This window comes from Panthera uncia, chromosome D1 (genome assembly GCF_023721935.1).
Source record: "Panthera uncia isolate 11264 chromosome D1, Puncia_PCG_1.0, whole genome shotgun sequence".
In the NCBI taxonomy this organism is placed as follows: Eukaryota; Metazoa; Chordata; class Mammalia; order Carnivora; family Felidae; genus Panthera; species Panthera uncia.
The window spans coordinates 4,762,706-4,781,590 of record NC_064808.1 but is presented as its reverse complement, the minus strand read 5'-3'; the positions used below and the strand labels follow the sequence as shown (position 1 = coordinate 4,781,590).

The window sequence follows — 18,885 nt, the reverse complement described above, 5'->3', positions numbered from 1 at the left end:
GCATTTTATTATTGTTTTTAAAGTTGGATTCTTGTATAATATCAACACTGTCAACCTCATTTACAAAATCTTTGTTTTTAGTTCTCCATTATACTAGTAATGTAGAGGAGAAATAAGGGATGGCATTTTATAAAATGGGAGATTTGTTTTTTTTTCCTTTATAATATGAGTGCCAAGATACAGAAAGGAAGGACAATGATGCAAATTTTGAGGTTCTCTTTGTTGATGATGCAGGACCACCTGGTGCTTTGTGGAAAGATAGTTCTAAGTTAACATATGTAAACATACCAAGTGGTTAATTTGTGAACAAAATTAGGAAGAGTTTGTTTTACTTTGTAAAGACTACCTTATTAAATAAAGAAAGTACTGTATTAGGTAAATGCCTGAGAGGGCCATTCTTGAATTTTTCTGCTTTTAATTCTAAATTAGCTCACTTACTGGATTTGTGTTTATCAAATAATGAATTAATTTATTGAAAACAGAAGAATATAAGCTAGAGCTGTCAGTTCTGAAGATTTCTAGCTTTGGACATGACCTTGTGGAAATTAACTGAAAATACAAATTGATTTAGCAAATGTGAAAAATTGAAAACATGAGATTAAATGTCTTAACCCCATAAAGTAATTCTAAATGTTCAAGCAATTTGCTGATGCATAGCCATTTCCAGTCATACTTCAAATTTTGCAGATAATCTTTTCATCAGGGAAATGCCTTCTTGGCTCATCAGTTTAATAAACAATTCCAGAAACTCTGGTACTTATCCAAACTGCCTTTTTATTTATTTATTTTTTGTCTCCATTTCTTCTCACACAGAAATACAATCTATACTGCCCGGATTCTCTGCAAAGCTGAACTGGACTTCAGAAGAAGCCAGCTCTTCTCAGGACATATCAGGGGTAACACCCTTCCAGATGATTTTTGAGGCAGGTTTTGTTGTGGTTCTATAAATTACTGATATCTTGATTCTCATTTTTCTACAAATATAATAATAGGAAAGAAAAGCCTAGGTCCATCACAGTTCCAAGTTGAAATGAAATAAGGCATTGGCTCCCAGACTTCTCTGTGCAGATTTCAAACCCCCCCCCCCCCCGTAGCTTTTAAATGACTGGTATTTGTGTCCCACTCCAAGAGGTTGATTTAATTGGCCTAGGGTGTTGGATTAGTTTGCTCAGGTTGCCATAAAGAAATACTATGGATTGGGTGGTTAAACAACAGAACATTATTTCCTCATACTTTTGGAGTCTAGAAGTTTAAGAATAAGGTGCCTTGTCACTGTTTCCTCACATGGTTCCTCTGTGTATATGTGGTGGGAGAGCTCTCTAATTAGTCTACAACTTCTTATAAGGACATCTTCCTGTCAGATTAGGGCTCCACGTTTATGACCTCATTTAACTTTATTTATGTCCTCAAAGCTCTGTCTCCAAATACAGTCACATGGGGGGCTAGGGCTTCAACGTATGAATTTTAGGGAATACAATTTAGTCCATACTGGTGTGGCCTGGGCTTTAAAATATTTTTGAAATCCCAGATGAAAAAATTCCAAGGTGATTCCTAATGTGCAGGTAAACTTGAGAACCACTGAAATTAAGCCATTATTTGAGTTTGGATCTCCTGAAAGACAAAATAAAAATGGATTCCCAGTGTAGATCCTATTGGCATACATTTTATTAGGTTGACTTAAAGATCTTTATTGATTTATTTGTAGCCCAGATTTATGAGTGACAGTTGAGTTTTCCATTCCCTTTAACAATTCTGTGATTCCCTATTCTTTCTTTCCTTTGAATCTGTGGAGACATAAAGAATTAGAGTACTTTAAACATTCTCCCAAGAAGCACTTGGGAGGCCTTTCTTCACGTTTGGACAATTATATGCTCCTTCTCAAAGGAAAGGGGTGCAGTATTGCGACAATAGATTCCCTGGCCATGCCTTATCTTCTTTAGGAGAATGATGAGTAAACAATCTGGAGCAATTAATGGTTAGTCAGCTCTGAAACTATTAACATTAAGTAGCAATAAAAAAGCTGATTTCAGTGAACCAAGGAAATCAGTTCTAGTAAAGGAGATCATGTGTTTTAGCCAGTCTAAACAAACAATGATAATTCTTATACGTAACATTTATGTATATTATTTAAGCCTCCCAACAACTCTGTGAAGAACAGAGATTATCACCCAATTTACAGGTACAAGAAAACTGAGATTCAGAGAATTAGATTGACTTTCAAGGGTCATATGAAAGTTAAGTGACAGGATTAGAATTTGAACCAAAGTCTTGTACTCATATTAATCAGGTCTGTTTGAATATTTATTCACTCATTGAGAAACCTGTGTTTGTTCAAGCCGGCCTTACTTTGCTAGATGTTGAAGGTACAGTGACCCAAGACATGTTACTTGATTCCAAGGAACCTGAAATCTAAAGGAAAAGATAAACAAGCAAACAAATAATTATAATACACTGTAAATGTATTATGATAGAGGTAGGATATATATATAGGAAGGATATCTAACCCAATGGGAAGTGCCCAGTTCTCATCTCTTGATGAGACTGAAAACAGATTATCTGATATAAGGAGTTCAGAGACTTGAAAGAATAGGGATTTGTCTTCAGATTGATAAAGTTTGTCTTATTTTTTTTCCTTATTGCAAAAGCAGTGTTTCCCTCAGGAAAATCAGAGAGAGCATCTAGAACACAGATAATTTGACATAATCAAGGTAGCCACTGTTAACATCCTAGTGTGCACCTTTTCACATAAGAGTGAGGCATTTCAGCTTCAGGTTTTTAGAATGGTACCATTCCAAATTATGGCCATGGAAATAGGTGGCTGGAAATGCCTGGAGGTCAAGGTTGTTGGGAGTTGAAGAGTTCAGGAAATTATGTCTAAATTGTTGCTTAGACAGGCCATCTACTTGGATGTGGAAGTCAACCCATATGATGGTATGTCTTAAAGTGCTGAGGGAAACTGATCTCAGTGCCTGCAGTCAGCTGGTGATCCATGAAGAGTGGGGAAGAGTAGTATGACCTCAGAGGAACAAGGATTCCCTGAAAGCATTTGTTCTATTACATCTCTTTTCTCTGGTACTATGCAGCTATTTAAAAGGTACTTGAATGAAGGAAGTGAGAAGGGGAGATTGTGAACAAGCTAATTATATATACCTCAAATGGGGAGAAGGGTTAGATAGCAAGGTTCAGAGCAGAGGCTAGTGAATGGAGACATCTGTGAAAAAGCTATAATAAATGATCCACTGCTTTGGGCATGTGAGGAAAGCTAATCCCAGGAAATACGAAGAGAGCTTCATTTAGGAGAGATGCATAAGCTCAGAGTCAGTCTTGTATCTTGCATCTTGGAGTCCATTAGGCTGGATAACATGTACTTCCAAAAACAATTTGATTTTACAAGATCTTCTTGAAAACTTTATCCATTTTTATATTTATTTTTGCCGTAATATTAAAAATGATAAAATTGGTAGAGATAAACATATATACATATAAACATCTTCATACTTATATTTATCTATCTCTATTTCTCTAACTAGAGACAGGAAGAGACAGAGGCACTGACTGACTTTCTTCTAGACAGTCATATAGGGCCCATGACTACATAAGTTCAGTTTGAAAATATAAAACAGCTCTGATATTCTGTGATATAATTAGATTTGTATTTAAAGGTGAAGCCTGAACATATGATTCAGTAGTGGTTTCTGCTGCCCAGGGCTTGCAGCATCTGTTTTTTCCTAACACACTTAAGTAAATTCACTGCTTCTATAGATATGTTAGGCTGGGGTACTGCGTTCCTAACACCCAACTGTAAAAGGCTGTAAAAGACTTTGTAGACATACACACATACATATATTCTCTCTCTCTGTTTCTCTCAATAATTTATGAGTAGATCTTAAAAGGAGGCATTTGCTTTATGTTAATTATCCTCTGCTGATAGGACATTAGGTCACTTTTATCTTCTCAATCTGAATTAGGTGCCAGTCTTTCTTGTGCATTTCTTTCGCATCTCTTATATATCTAAATCATAAAACTTTCACATTGTCATATAAGTTATTTATTTGTCTTTCCCTTCTACTTAACTGAACTCTTCAAATTCAGAGATTGTTTTATTTCCTCTGTAGGCCCAAGTATATAATAAGCTTCATTGAGTGTTTTGAGTGGATAGTTCAGTAGTTTGCATAAGTATTGCCTATCAGGGTCCATAAAAGTAATGATAGATAACATAATATCTGATTCAGGAAGCTATATGCACCGAAAATGAACTTTCTTGGAGAGACAGCATTGCATAGTGGAACGTGGACTTTGAAACAAGTCATATCTAGGTTTGAATCCCAGTTCTTAACTAGACATGTGTGACCTTGGACAAATCAAACAGCTTATTTAGTCTCATTATTTTCATAAATAAAATGGGGAAATTTCCTACTTGCGTACAAACTGTTTGGCATGTAGCAGGTGTTCAGTAAATGGTACCTCTCATCATTATTAATTGTAGCCCCTTTCTGGTAGCTGCTGAAGGAATTTACACTTACTTGGTTGCTTTACTGCTAGATATAATTAGCCCTTTCTATGATGTACCCTATAATAACAAAGGCTACAGAAGTTTGAAATTGTTCCAAGAAGTTGTTTTGGAAGTGCTAATTACAGAAAATGCTTCGAAGAGATCATTGCTTTTCTACTATTTGAACATTTTATGATAAAAATTTTTAAATGAAGGATGTGACTGTGATGTGTACACTGCAGTTATAAATTAATTACCACTGTTTTTGTGTATGAATAATCTTAGATCTGTGTCCAGAATTTTCTAATAATTCCCATCCATTTTTCTGATAATTTTTGCTAATGATTCTGTAATAATCTAATTTCCCCACCCATTGCACAATTCTTGATCTCATTTTCAGTGTGCTTACAAAAAGTATTACAATAATTTATTCTTTCTGTTTCTTCCTCATTGTGTTATGATATTTTGAGATCTGGGACCATTTTTTTCTTAATATGTACCTACTACATGGCTCTGTATTCTCTGAGCCACCGATAACTTACTGATATTTTTTTACTCTATTTCTTCTTCTCATTTTCCTCAACTTCTCTATTTTGTAGAAGACTCTTTATAACTTTAGTTTTAGGGACACTGTATTAAATACAATGAGCCATTATAGGATAGTGGTTAATACTAAAGCTTTGAATCCAGATCAGGTAACCTTAAGAAAGTTGTTTGACCTCTTTGAGACTCATTTTTTTCATCCACAGAATGTGGGTTATGTGTACGTAATAGGGCTTTTGTGAGGGGTAAATGAGGTAGTTAATACAAGTAAGGTACTTTTGCTCCATTCCTGGAATGGAGAAAATCCTCATTAAATTGTAAATTTTATTATATTTATAGGGAGGTATCTGGGTATGCTTGAAAGAGCACGGACAGTTAGTGTTAGACAGACTTAAGGTCAAATTCTGGCTCTATCACTGAACCGCTGAGTAACCTTAGGCAAGTTGCTTAACTTCTTTGAACCTCATTTAAAAAAACCTACAGAGAAGATAGTACCTGCCTCCAGGTTTGTTGTGAGGTAATGTAGATACAGCACCTGCAAAATGCTTGATGCTTGCTATATAGTAGGCATTCAACAAGTGATATGTACTATTGTTGCCATGTATAATATATACTTTCAGATTATTATTTGGTCCTTAAAACAGTTCTGTGAGGGGGAATGGGTAACTTTTATCCCTGTTTTGAAGATTAGTAAATGAAGTCCAAAGCAATTAAGTGATTTTTTTTTTCATGGTTACGTATGTAATTTTTATAGAGCTAGTACTAGAACACAGGTCTTCTGACTTGTGAGATTTTTGTTTTATAGCTTTTCCCAAAAAATAAAGTTTAGATAAATGGATTGATGATGAAAAGTAGGTTCCTTTTAGTGTCTGTTAATTTCACTCCATTCTTAATAGAGATTGACTCTCACATCAGGATGGCAGAGCTAAGAAAGAGTTAACGCTTCTTAGCTCTGGTCTGATACTTTTAAATTTGTTACAAAAAGTGGTTTTGAGATTGTGGGTTTTACTCTGACCTTTGTTCACATGTCTCCTAAAGTTCCATGAAATAGTTTAACCCAAGGAATGATGGCTGTTAGATTCTCTTTTGTATCCAATTCTTAGACCATCCCCTTGGATGTCTGAGGAGCTTTCTCTAAGGTGAGAGTTACCTTTATAGGAAGAAATATCACAGTTTAATTCATTTGTGCTCCTGGGTTTGTGTATATGTGGTAGAAGTTTTTGTTGGATTGTTACAGGTTGATGAAAAGCCCAGAACTTTGATGACAGATAGTTTGGTGATAAAGAACTTTTTACGCAGAATCATCATGGTACACCCTAAGGTAAGCTGTTCTTTTGCATAGTAATGATTCTTTTAAATCACACGTTTTCAAGAGACCTCTACTCTGTAGGATGTGGAAGGATATGCTTGGTCCTCTTTTCTTTTAATGACAATGATTACAACTTTAATATTGAATTGATTTGATTTCTGTGCCCCTAACACAGTGTTGGTGTTGGTCATGTGATATAGTTGATAGCCCTTGAATATAGAGCTTTCTTTGAATTGTTGTTTTTACTTCCATATTATTTTATTGTATCAGTTTAGATACTTTTTTGCCTCCTCTGTGCTTCATTTTTCTGGATAATAAACCTTGCTGATTATTTCCTCCTTTTCCAAAGTGACTATAAGAGCAAATCAGGAAATTTTGACAAAGTACTTCGAACTTTGGAGAGCTATAATTTTTATTATTACATGTAGTTAGATATGTTTATAGGGATGCACACTGTTAAGTATGGTATATAACTTCTCCCTTTTTTCTCTTGCTAGAGTCAACTTTTTATGTCTTTGGCAGGGTTCAGTGCATATTATATGCCAGTTACTTCTGAGTCCTTTCCATACACTTATTCACTCACCCCATGCAACAGCCCTTGTGAAGTAGGTTTTATCATCATCATTCCCATTTTACAGCTGAAGAAACTGTGGTATAGAGGTTAAATAACTTGCAGAGCCAGGATTTGAAGTCAGGCAGTCTAGCTCTAGAGTCTCCTATTACATAGGAAGGAAAATGTAAATCAAAAGTAGGAAATAATTAGAACAGTGAAGTGAATTGGAGGGAGGACATAAAAGTCAGATGGGGGGAAGGGAAGAAAACACAAAGAAAAAAGTATGGAATGTTCTATATATGAAAACCATGGAAAAAATGGAGAGAAAAATCAATAGTTCTTTTAAGGGGGAGAAGATATAACTGGGAGAACAGCAGAGAACAAAAGTTAGGATATTCTGATAATCTGTGACCACTTGGAATTGAAGTGTAGGACTCAATATAAATTTAGATGCAGAATTTGAGCACAGGTAAATGTTAATTCTGTTAGTTGTTTAGGGAAAGTGCAAGTGAAAACAAGGTGATGTAAAGAATATCTACACCCTTTGGGAATTAAGTATGGAATTTTTTAAATCTCCATCCTTGTTGATGTTAAATCTCATACCCCATTTACTTTGCAGATTAGATTTAATTTCAGTGTAAAGGTGAATGGAATCCTTTCCTTGGAAATCTTTGGGTAAGTCCTTAAATCAATGGCTTAAATTTATGCCATGGTTTTATAGTTTTTCTCAGTCATTATTGCCCTATTTCTAGTAGCTTCACAGTTTGACTTCTTGACCCAAAGTTACCTTGAAACTAATTTTCTGAGACTCCCACATTTTCTTATTCTATATTAACTTTTAATGAGTAAGTAGATTCATCTATATCTTTTTGTGTCTTTCCCTCTCACCAGAGTGGGTGATCTTAAAAATTTCCATTTCCCTTTGGTTAGTTGGCTGTTGGATTCCAGTAATCTCTGTGGGTGGTGGTGGTCATGGGCCAAAATTTGTATCAGGTAAAGATTGGTTTTAGAATCTGTGAACTATGGCTTAGCTTTTCTTTGCTTTCCAGGACAAAGAACGAACCCACTTTGAACCTGTCGAATGGAATTGCTCTTGTTATAAACTATCAACATTATGTGAGGTGAAGGATAAAAGCATTGTTGTCCCTCTCCATGTTTTATTCTCCTGTTATGAGTATGAGTGTGGGTAGAAATTGAACATAGCCTCATTTGTCATTTCTTAGTGCCAGGCATTAGCTTCTCTGTAAGAAAAGTGGAAGTAAAACTTTTAATCTGTTTGTATTGAAAACTCTCATTATTTCTGGCTCCTTGAATGTATTCTAATTGACCTGAGAACACGTCCCTTCTCCTTTCCATGTCTTATTTTTTCTATTAATGAAACAACAAATTTCAATCTTATTTACATATGAGAAGAGAGGAAGGACTTGAGAAGGTTCCTTGAACTCTTGGCTAGAAAGATACTATGAACACAAAGGAATTCTTTATATATTATTTTTTGTGCATCGGCATTTTTCAAAGGTTTGGAAATCATCTCTACCTCCACCTCCAGACTACAAAAAAAAAATCCATGGAGAAGATGGCAAATAAATGGAATTTATTCCTCTGCCTTGCCTTCCTAAGAGAATCCAAAGTGAACATGCATATAGCAAGAAAAAAAAAACAATTTATGATTTAGTCCAAGTAATTTATTCTTTATTCAATAGTTTTTGACTCCATTTGTATGCCCTGAATCAGCACTGGTAGTCATAGGATCTTAAGGTTTGAAGACACGGTTTATGGCTTTTTAGTCTGTTTTACTCTTAGCCAAAAGTACACTTCAGATTAGAATTTTTTTATTCTTTAATATGTGCAGTAAATAAAGTCCCCACTCTTTATCTATCTTTAGTAGTCCTTTACTATCATACAGTCCTTAAAGTTAGACAGCTCATTATCAGAAATTTACTGAAAAAGTTTAAGCCTCTGAACCAGTGTTTGTGGACATATATTCCTGGATGACCTCATCAGTTTAAAGAGAGAGGAAAAATGCTCATTAATATTTCTTCCTATTTAAAAAAGAAAAGCTGTTAGAAAGTAAGCAAGTATCAAATTTCACTAGATTCTTTTAGGAGAGAAAGATGCCCTAATTTTTTCTCATTACTCCTATCAAACAGTAACCTCGGACTCCTTCAGGGGAAGGTGTAGCATGTGTGAGAGCAGATCTAAGTAACACAGGGCTAGTTTTAGGCTGTTGTGATTCAGGGACCCCTTCACCCCTCCCCTCACCATGCTAATCTTTGATCTTGGAAACTTCTGCTCAGAACTGTAGACTAATTTCAGTGGAGGAAATATACATTAGTGAATATAAAACTGCCTAGTGGCAGGGATGCCTGGGGGGCTCAGTTGGTTAAATGTCTGACTTTGGCTCAGGTCATGATATGGTTTGTGGGTTCAAGCCCTGTGTCGGGTTCTGTGCTGGCAGCCTGGAGCCTGCTTCAGATTCTGTGTCTCCTTCTCTCCCCCCATCACCCGCTCACTCTCTCTCCCTCAAAAATAAATAAACATTAAAAAAAATTTTAAACTGCATAGTGGCAGCAGAAACAGTAGCCATGATATCATTCCTGAAATTCCAGTTTGTCTGCTCTTTCTATTGCTTGTGATTCCCTGAGTGAGACACAAGTTACTTATTCCAGTAAAACTAATATGGTAGATTATATGATTATGTATATGCTAGAGATATCCAAAGACTTTTGAATGCCCCGAAAATAATTTCTTAAGGGGCACCTGGCTGGCTCTGCCAGTAGAGCATGTGACTCTTAACCTTGGGGTCCTGAGGTCAAGCCCCCCATGTGGGGTGTGGAGCCTATTTTATTTATTTTTAAAGATTTTATTTTAAGTAACCTCTACACCCAGTGTGGGGCTCAAACTCACAACCCTGGGATCAAGAGTCACATGTTCCACTGAGCCAGCCAAGCATGCCATCATAGAACCTACTTTTAAAAAGAAAAGAAGAAAAGGAAAAAAATAAAAAAGAAAATAATTTCTTAAGAAAGAAAAAGTCTAAATTTATCTTACCTGTTTTTTGACAGTAGACCAAAATTTGGTGCAGCTCAATTACTCTGCAGCCGAATCCATCCTGTGCTAGGACATCCAGTAATGCTTTTCATCCCCGATGACGTGGCTGGCATGGGCTCGTTGGGAGAACTGATACTCACTCCAGCTGCTGCTCTGTGTCCCTGCCCAAAGGTCTTTTCCAACCAGCTGAATAGAGTTTCTTCAGTTTCCATATCCTTTTGATGATAAACTCCATCAAAATTTTCAACTTTGTTTTGAAAAATGAATTTTTATATCCCAATTCTAGAAAAGCCTTTAGCATATAAACTCTGTATCTAGAAGCCAGTATAATTTGTATAAAAACAAAAATCCAATGTGAAATCCAGTCTTGAGAAATTTTCCCAAAATACTGAAAACTATAAAATGTGACATATGTGCCACATTCTTTTCATATAATCCAATATGGCTGAAGCATGGAATGGTGCAAGCAGGAGAGATGAGGCTGGAAAATGGTGGACATGGTGGCTCTTTTGTATCACACTTAGGATTGTGAACTTCATTCTCTGTATAGCAGGAAACCATTGAATGTTTTAGGCATCTCAAGCAGCATTGTACAGGATGGGTAGGAGAGATAAGTCAGTAATGACTAAGTGAATAAGTGAACTGGGCAAGAGATAATGCTCGCCTGAATTAAAAATGTGATGAGCATGGAAAAGAGAGACTTATCACTTGAAGGAATCAGTATAATGAGGCAAGCAATTCATTGTGGGGGTAGGGAGAGATTAGGGGCAGGGAATGGCCAAAATTGATGTTAATATTTCTATATCCAGAATAGGCAAATCTATAGAGACAGGAAGTAGATAGATAGGGATTTGGTGGGGGGAGGATGGTAAAAATGTCCTAAAATTGATGGTGGTGATGGTTGCACAACTCTTTGAATATACTATAACCCATTTATACACTTTAAGTGGGTAAGTTGTGTGCTGTGTGATATGTTTAAATCTCAGCTGTTTAAAAACATTTCCATAGGGCCCCTGGGTGGCTCAGTCATTAAGCATCTGACTTTGGCTCAGGTCATGATCTCATGGTTTGTTAGGTCGAGCCCCATGTCAGGTGAGCTTGAGCCCTGGGTAAACATGAGCCCCACTTCGGGTGAGCCTTGCTTCTCTCTCTGTCTCACGCCTGCCACCCCCCTTGCCGCCCTGGGATTCTCTCTCTGTTTGTCCCTTGTTCGCTTGCGCCATTTCTCCCCCTGCCAAAAAAAACCATTTCAATAGATGGCTGACAGAATAATGATACTATCAATAAGATACAAATCATAAGCAGCAGATTTGGAAGGTAAAGACTTAGCTTAGCTTTAAACATGCTAAGTTTGTAGTTCCTGTAGGACATCCCTTGAAAATGGCAAGTATAGCTATATAGAAATTTTGGTCTGGAATTTGGAAGTGGCCAATTTAGAGATAAATTTTAGAGCCTTAGCATTTTCTCCATCGGAAAGTAAAGTATAGTGCTGTGGTTAGAGCATGGAACAAGAGTGTAAATACTAGATTCACCACTAATTGGCTGTGACTTCATGTAGTTTACTCAACCAGCCTAAGGCTTTATTTCCTCCCCTTTAAAATGGAGATAATAGGTGCACCTGGGTGGCTCAGTTGATTGAGCAGCAAACTCCTGATTTCAGCTCAGGTCATTATTCCAGGTCATGGGATCCAGCCCTGCGTTGGGCTCCATGTGGAGTGTGGAGTCTGCTTAAGGTTCTCTCTTTCTCTCCCTCTGCCCTTCTCCCTCGCTCATGCATGCTCTTTCTCTAAAATTAAAAAAAAAAAAAAAAATAGGGGCACCTGGATGGCTCAGACAGTTAAGCATCCAACTTCAGCTCAGGTCATGATCTCATGGTTTGTGGGTTTGAGCTCCGCATTGGGCTCTGGGCTGACAGGTCAGGGCCTAGAGCCTGCTTTGGATTCTGTGTCTCCCTCTCTCTCTGCCCCTCCTCTGCTCATGCTCTGCCTCTCTCTCTCTCTCTCAAAAATAAATAAATGTTAAAAAATTAAATTTAAAAATAAATTAATAAAAATAACACTTCATAGATTTGTTTTCCCTTGCAAAGGTTTTGTTGTTGTTGTTGTTGTTTTGGGGTTAGTTTGTTTTAGTATTAATTATATATAATAATCTATATGAAGCTCCCAGCATATTGCCTGACACATAAAAGTGTTCAATAAATGTTAGGTGTTATTGTTATATAATTGAAGCTGTACAAGTAAAATGAAGTTCTAGTAGAATATAAAGAATAAGACCAGAAGAAGGCCAAGGTCATGGTATGATAAATGTCAGCTGAAAATATCTTTAGGGAGGAGGAAGGAGCAGGATGGTGATAAAGACTATGCATGGACTTTTGGATTTTAAAACATGCTTTTTCTTAATATCTAGGGCATATAGAAGAGTATAAAGTAAAATAAAAAAGTTTCTCCTCATCCACATCCCATTCTCCAGAGGGAAAAAGGCAAATTTTTCTATCCTCTTGAAGTTTACATTTAATAGGACATTTTAATAAATAGATGTCAGTAGTGATAAGTACAGTTAAAGATAAAATAAAGCAGGTAAAGAGATAATGACAGGAAAGTTATTTTAAATATTATAGTAAGCGAAGACTCTAGGGAGGTGATGTTTTAGTGAAGATAAAGAAAACTCTGATAGGATTTCAGTTTCTGAAAATGGCAAACTAGGTAATTTAGACCAATCCTCCCATTGAAGACAAATGTTGGATGAAATATTAAGACATAAAAGATTCTAAGAGCTAGTAAATAGGGAGGAATTTCTGGGCGATCACAATAGAGACAGGAATTACAGAAAGCCTGAGCTCAACATTGGGGGCTGCTTTTGCTGTGAGGTCATTTGCAAATTATAGCAAGCAGCTGAGAGGCTAAGATGCACTTCTGAATCAATGTAGGTCAAGAAGGCCAAAGAGTTTAGGGCTTACTGCGCTGGGGGGGGTGCTGTTAAAAACACCTCTTGTTTTGGGCAGAGATAACTAAAAGGTTACACTTTAAGGAGTAAGATGAACCTGAAATAAACCATCCTTCACATGAACTGCATATATTTTTTGGGTCATCTGGGAAGGCTAGAAATTCTTAAACTTTAAAATTGGATTAAGATGATTCTAGATATCTAGTTCTCCCAGATGTCTTACAGAAGCAAACAAAGATTATTTTCTAGAGGAAGATCACCACATCTGTGCTTCAAATATTTTAACAAATACTTTCTCAAAATGTCCAGCTCATGTGTACATTTCTCTCTCTCTCTCTCCATCTCTGTCTCTCTCTCTCTGACACACACACACAAACCACACGTAAAAGAGTGGACAAGGCAACATGAATAAGAGCTAGCAAAAACAAAAGCAACAGGAGTACCCACTGGGACTTCAGATATTGGTAACATCAGATATTGATTTTAAAAATAAAGAATTATGCTTATTATATTTATGAAATTGAAGGCCAAGCTTAAAAATTTTGCCAGGGAACTGAAAACTATAAAATGTGACATAATTTTTAAAACAACCAAACAGAAACTGTAGAACCAAAAAATACAATAACCAACATTGAAATTAAATAGGCAGATTTAACAGATTAGACACAGCATAAGTGAATTTGTGAAGTAAAAGATAAGGATAGCAAAAACTAGTAAAATAAAGCAAAGAAAGACAAAAGGATAGAAAATACAGAAGAGAGGTTAACAGTGAGAGGAAACAGAACATTTAATGTACATTTAATTCATGTCCCAAAGGAGAAGGGAGAAAATGGGGCAAAAACAGTCGTTGAAGAATCAATGGCTAAGCAACTAAAACAGTTTCAGAGCTCAGCAATCAAGCAGGATAAACAAAAAGATATGCATACCTCTAGGAAATCAAAAACAAGGAAAAAATCAGCTAAGGAAGATGGATTTTCTTCAAAAGAGAAACAAATTGACAGCTGACTTCCTTATACCAACATGAGGTAGTAGTATAATAGTGTTAATGTCTGGAAATTTAAAAACTACCAACCTAGAATTCCATACCCAGTAACAATATTTCTCAAGATAAAAGATAATGTTGGGGCATCTGGGTGGCTCCATTGGTTAAGCATCCAACTCTTGGTTTTGCCTCAGGTCATGATCTTGCATTTCATGAGTTCGAGCCCAGAGTTGGGCTCTGCACTGACAGTGCAGAGCCTGCTTGGGATTCTCTCTCTCTCTCTCTCTCTCTCTCTCTCTCTCTCTCTCTCCCTCCCCCATGTGCACGCACGTGCTCTCTTTCTCAAAATAAATAAACTTTTAAAAAAAAAAGATAACCGGGGCACCTGGGTGGCTCAGTCTGTTAAGCATCTGACTTTGGCTCAGGTCATGATTTCATGGTTTGTGAGCTTGAGCCCCGTGTCGGGCTCTGTGCTGACAGCTCAGAGCCTGGAGCCTGCTTCAGATTCTGTGTCTCCCTCTCTCTCTGCCCCTCCCCTGCTCACACTCTGTTTGTCTGTCTCTCTCTCTCACAAATAAACATTAAAATTTTTTTTAAAAGATAACCTACCCATATAAAGGTCATAATTCATATAGTAAGAAGAATTAATTCAACTGACTTTAGAACATAGTGTTTTGACATACATTCTTGGTATATACTCTAAGGATGAAATGAACTGAAAAGTGCTCTTGAAATTCATTTAGTGGTCTTGATTCTTGTTAATAACATTGGTATTACCATACTGAAATTCTTGCATGCATACTTGTTATAAAACAAGTAATTATGTTAAATTGTTAAGAACCAAAAATTTTAGCATAATATAGCAGATGTGGGAGTATAAATTCAAAGGAATAGAATATTTTTATTTTGAAATAAAAAAATTTTGAAAGTAATCTTTTTTTAAAAAAATGTTCATTTATTTATTTTGAGAGAGCGCATGAGCAGAGGAGAGGCAAAGAGAGAGAGAGAATCCCAAGCAGTCTCCATGATGTCAGTGCAGAGGCCAGCGCAGGGCTTGAACTCATGTAACATGAGATCATGACCTGAGCCAAAACCAAGAGTCAGATGCTTAACCAACTGAGCCACCCAGGTGCCCCTGAAAGTAATCTTAAAGTGGAATTGAAAATATCAGTGTGTATGCCCAACTTTTCTGACTTTTGAAATTATATATTTTTTAGCTCTATCTGCTAAAAACAAAAAACAAACTGAGGAGCAATGAGCAGTCCTAGTATCCAGAATGTGTTCTCTAAATGTCATTGCTCACTAAAAAGGAGGAATGGCTGATTCCAGGCCTAAAGTAGAAATGTACAAGATGAGCATGGGTATCTTGTTGAGCCAGAAAGCAAAGAAACTATCAAAGGCCATGAGATTCTGTCAGAGAATTTCAGAAATTCCACTTCTAGCCATGAACAAATAACAGGGACTGGATCCAACCTCCTACCTTGAACAATTTAAAAAATTATATTAAACAACAGAGAGTATAGGACAGTGGTTCTAGAGAGAGGAGAAACAAATAAACCCTGTATTGCACCACCGTACTACCTAGAGAAGTTCACCAGGAGGGTATACCCAACTAGAGTCTGGTGGATCTGAGTTGAGAAGACGAAGTTCAGAGTTAGGGAGGTCCAGGGAAGCTAGAACTTACAGAAAAGAGTGCCAAAGAGGAGATAAAATACACAGAGAGAGCTCCGGATAGAGGAGAATCCCTGGAGTGCACACAGAGCTGGAAATAGTTTTTGTTCCTGCCAGGCAGGATGGAAAACATAAAGCATCAGGTAGAGTCCTAAGAAGGATTTGCTTGAATATAGTGGAGAAGTTAGCTTTAGCCTATAGGGTTCCCTGGTCCCACCTAACAAAGCTTAAGAGTAAGACCCAAAAGGCTCAAACTGTTCCCAAGTAACTTTATAGTGTCCCAGAAAAAAAGTACAAGAATATTTACAGGAATACAAAAGTATCCTGCATTCAGTGAGGTAAACTTCACAATGCTGGGCATCCAATAAAAAATTACTTGGTATGCAAACAAGCAGGAAAATAGGACCCATAATAAAAAATCAGAACTGCCCAGAAATGGCATAGGTAATAGGATTAGTAAACAAGGACATTAAGACAGGTATAACTGGAGGTACCTGGGTGGCTCAGTCCGTTAAACATCTGACTCTTGGTTTCAGCTCAGGTCATGATCTCATAGTTCGTGAGTTCAAGCCACATCAGGCTCTGCACTATCAGTGTGGAGCCTGCTTGGGATATTTTCTCTCTCTCTCTGCCCCTCCCACACTCTATCTCTCTCTCTCAAAAAGAAATAATCTTTAAAACAAAGGTATAACTGTATCCCATATATTCAGGAAGTGAAAGGGAAAAAATTGAACATATTAACTAAAGACACAAAAGATGTGAAAACCTAAATTGAACGTCTAGAGATAGAAATTAAAATTTTTAGGGTGAAGATACACTAGATGAGATTGGTGACAGATTTACACATTGCAGAGAAATAGATAAGTGAACTTGAATACATAGCAATAGAAACTAAAATGAAACAAGGGACTAAAAAAAATGAATAAAGTTTCTGTGAACTGTGGGATAACTTCAGGTGACCTAATTCAGGGACATGTAATTCAATTCCTGCAGGGAGGGAGGGCAGATAAAATATTTGAGGAAATAATGCCCCCCCAAATTTCCAAATTTGATGAAAAGTATGAACCTGCAGAGCCAAGATCAGCAAACTTGAAACATAAGAAACATGAATCAAATCATACCAAGATACACCATAATCATTGATTAAAATCAGTGATAAAGAATCTTAAAAGCGACTAGAGGTAGAAAGACACGTTTACATAGTGAGGAACAAAGATGCAAATTACTGCAGATTTCTCATTGGGAACTGTAAGCTACAAGAAAGTGAAGCAACATTTTTAAAATAATAAAGGGGAAAAAAATCCCTTAATCTGGATTCTATACTAGGAGAAAATATATTTCAAAAATGGAAGCAAAATAAAGAATTTATCAGACATACAAAAGACTTCACCAGCAATCTATATTATAAGAAATGTGAAAGGAAATGCTTCAGTCAGAAGAAAAATGCTATCAGATGGAATTCTGGGTCTACACAAATAAAGAAGAGCCCTGGAAATTATAACTATCTGGATAGATATAAAAGATTTTTTCCCCATTTAAAAAATCTCTTTAAAAGATAATTGACTTTTTATGGGTTGCCTGGGTGGCCCGGTCCGTTAAGCATCTTACTCTTGATATCGGCTCAGGTCACGATCTCATGATTTGTGACATGGAGTCCCACGTCAGGCTCTGTCTGTGCTGATAGCACAGAGCCTACTTGGGATTCTCTCCCTCTCTCTGCCCCTTCCCCGTTTGCACATGCATGCACACATACTCTCTCTCAAAATAAACAAACATTAAAAAAAGTTTTTAATAAAAGATAATTGACTTTTGAAAGCAAAAAATGCCATCAGAGTATATTATATGTGGAAGTAAAATGTGTGAGAATAGCACAAAGGCCAAGAGAGAAATGGAAGTATATTATTCCCAGATTCTTATACTATATGTATGTGCAACTGTTATAATATCACTTAAAAGGTAGACCGTAATAAATTAAAGTTGTATACTATAAAGCCTAAAGCAATCCCTAAGTTGCTTCAACAAAGAATTATAACTAATAAATCAAAAAAAGTGGGTGGTGCCTGGGTGGCTCAGTTAAGCATCCGACTTCGGTTCAGGTCATGGTCTCACGGCTCCTGGGTTCAAGCCCTGTGTCAGGCTCTGTGCTGACTGCTCAGAGCCTGGAGCCTGCTTCAGATTCTGTGTCTCCCTCTCTGTCTGCCTCTCCCCCATTACACTCTGTCTCTTCTTCAAAATTAAATAAACATTAAAAAAATTTTTTTAAGTGATAAAATGGAATTATAAAAAACACCAGTCCAAAGTAGAATCCAAAAATAGAAAAGAGGAAAAAGAAAAAAAAAAAAAGGAAACAATGTAAGGAGAAAATGCCAAACACATAACAAGATTGTAGACTTAAAACCCAACCATAGCAGTATGTATATTAAATGTAAATAGTTTAAACAGCCCATCAAAAGTCACACACTTTGACTCTTCGGACACTCCACTCACTGAGTTTGTAGCACCTCAAAGCTAGCCTGGCTCTGAACAGTGGATGTGTTGGCCTTAGCTCCCGTTTTAATGTCTTCTTGGATTTGGGATAGAGACTTCATTTATGGGCACTGTCTCACTTTGTTCTGCTGTGACTTTTAATAATGCCCCAGTGCCTACTGGGTGAGGATTTTAATCTTCATACTTAATGCCTCGTGTTTACCCTTTTCACAAGAGGATGAAAACAAAAAAGATTAAGGAAAATATATTCCTGGTTTCTTCAGCCTTGGTTCAGGGAACAAAAAGTGTTAAGTATTAGTTCTTAACTGGGTAATTTTGCCCTCAGAGGACATTTGGGAATGTCTGGAGACATTTTTGACTGTCATGACTCAGGGGGAGGGTGCCACTGGCATCTAGTGGGTAGAGGCCAGGGATACTGCTAAACGTCCTACAGTGCACAGGACAGCCCCTACAACAAAGAATTATCTGGCCCAAAGTGCCAATAGTGCTTAGGTGGAAAAACCTTGGGTTTAAAAGAGTGAGAGTGGGAGTAAAATCAAGAGAAGAAAACCAGGGAACCTGGGTGTCTCAGTAGGTTAGGCGTCCAACTTCGGTTCAGGTCATGATCTCACAGTCTGTGAGTTTGAGCCCCACGCCGGGCTCTGTGCTGACAGCACAGAGCCTGGAGCCTGCTTCTCATTCTGTGTCTCCCTCTCTCTCTGCTCCTCCCCTGCTCACTCTCTGTCTCAAAAATAAATAAACATTAAAAAAAAAAAGAGAAGGAAACCATTTCAGGGGCCTGTACCCTTTGTCTTGGTTAGAGAATAGGGTTAGAGAAAGTAAGGAGTTTCCTCCTTTTTTTTTTTTTTTTTTTT

At 37.0% G+C, this 18,885-nt stretch overlaps 1 protein-coding gene across 1 annotated transcript in view; it reads left to right on the top strand.

Moving 5' to 3' along the window:
- Positions 1-18,885, top strand: part of CD1H11orf80 (chromosome D1 C11orf80 homolog) — a 96,568-nt gene that overhangs the window by 50,943 nt on the left and 26,740 nt on the right. Inside the window, exons 4-8 of the mRNA XM_049616227.1 lie at positions 814-923; positions 6,273-6,356; positions 7,517-7,572; positions 7,947-8,018; positions 9,963-10,158. Of these exons, the coding sequence (XP_049472184.1) occupies positions 814-923; positions 6,273-6,356; positions 7,517-7,572; positions 7,947-8,018; positions 9,963-10,158 (518 nt within the window). The remainder of the gene's footprint in view (positions 1-813; positions 924-6,272; positions 6,357-7,516; positions 7,573-7,946; positions 8,019-9,962; positions 10,159-18,885) is intronic.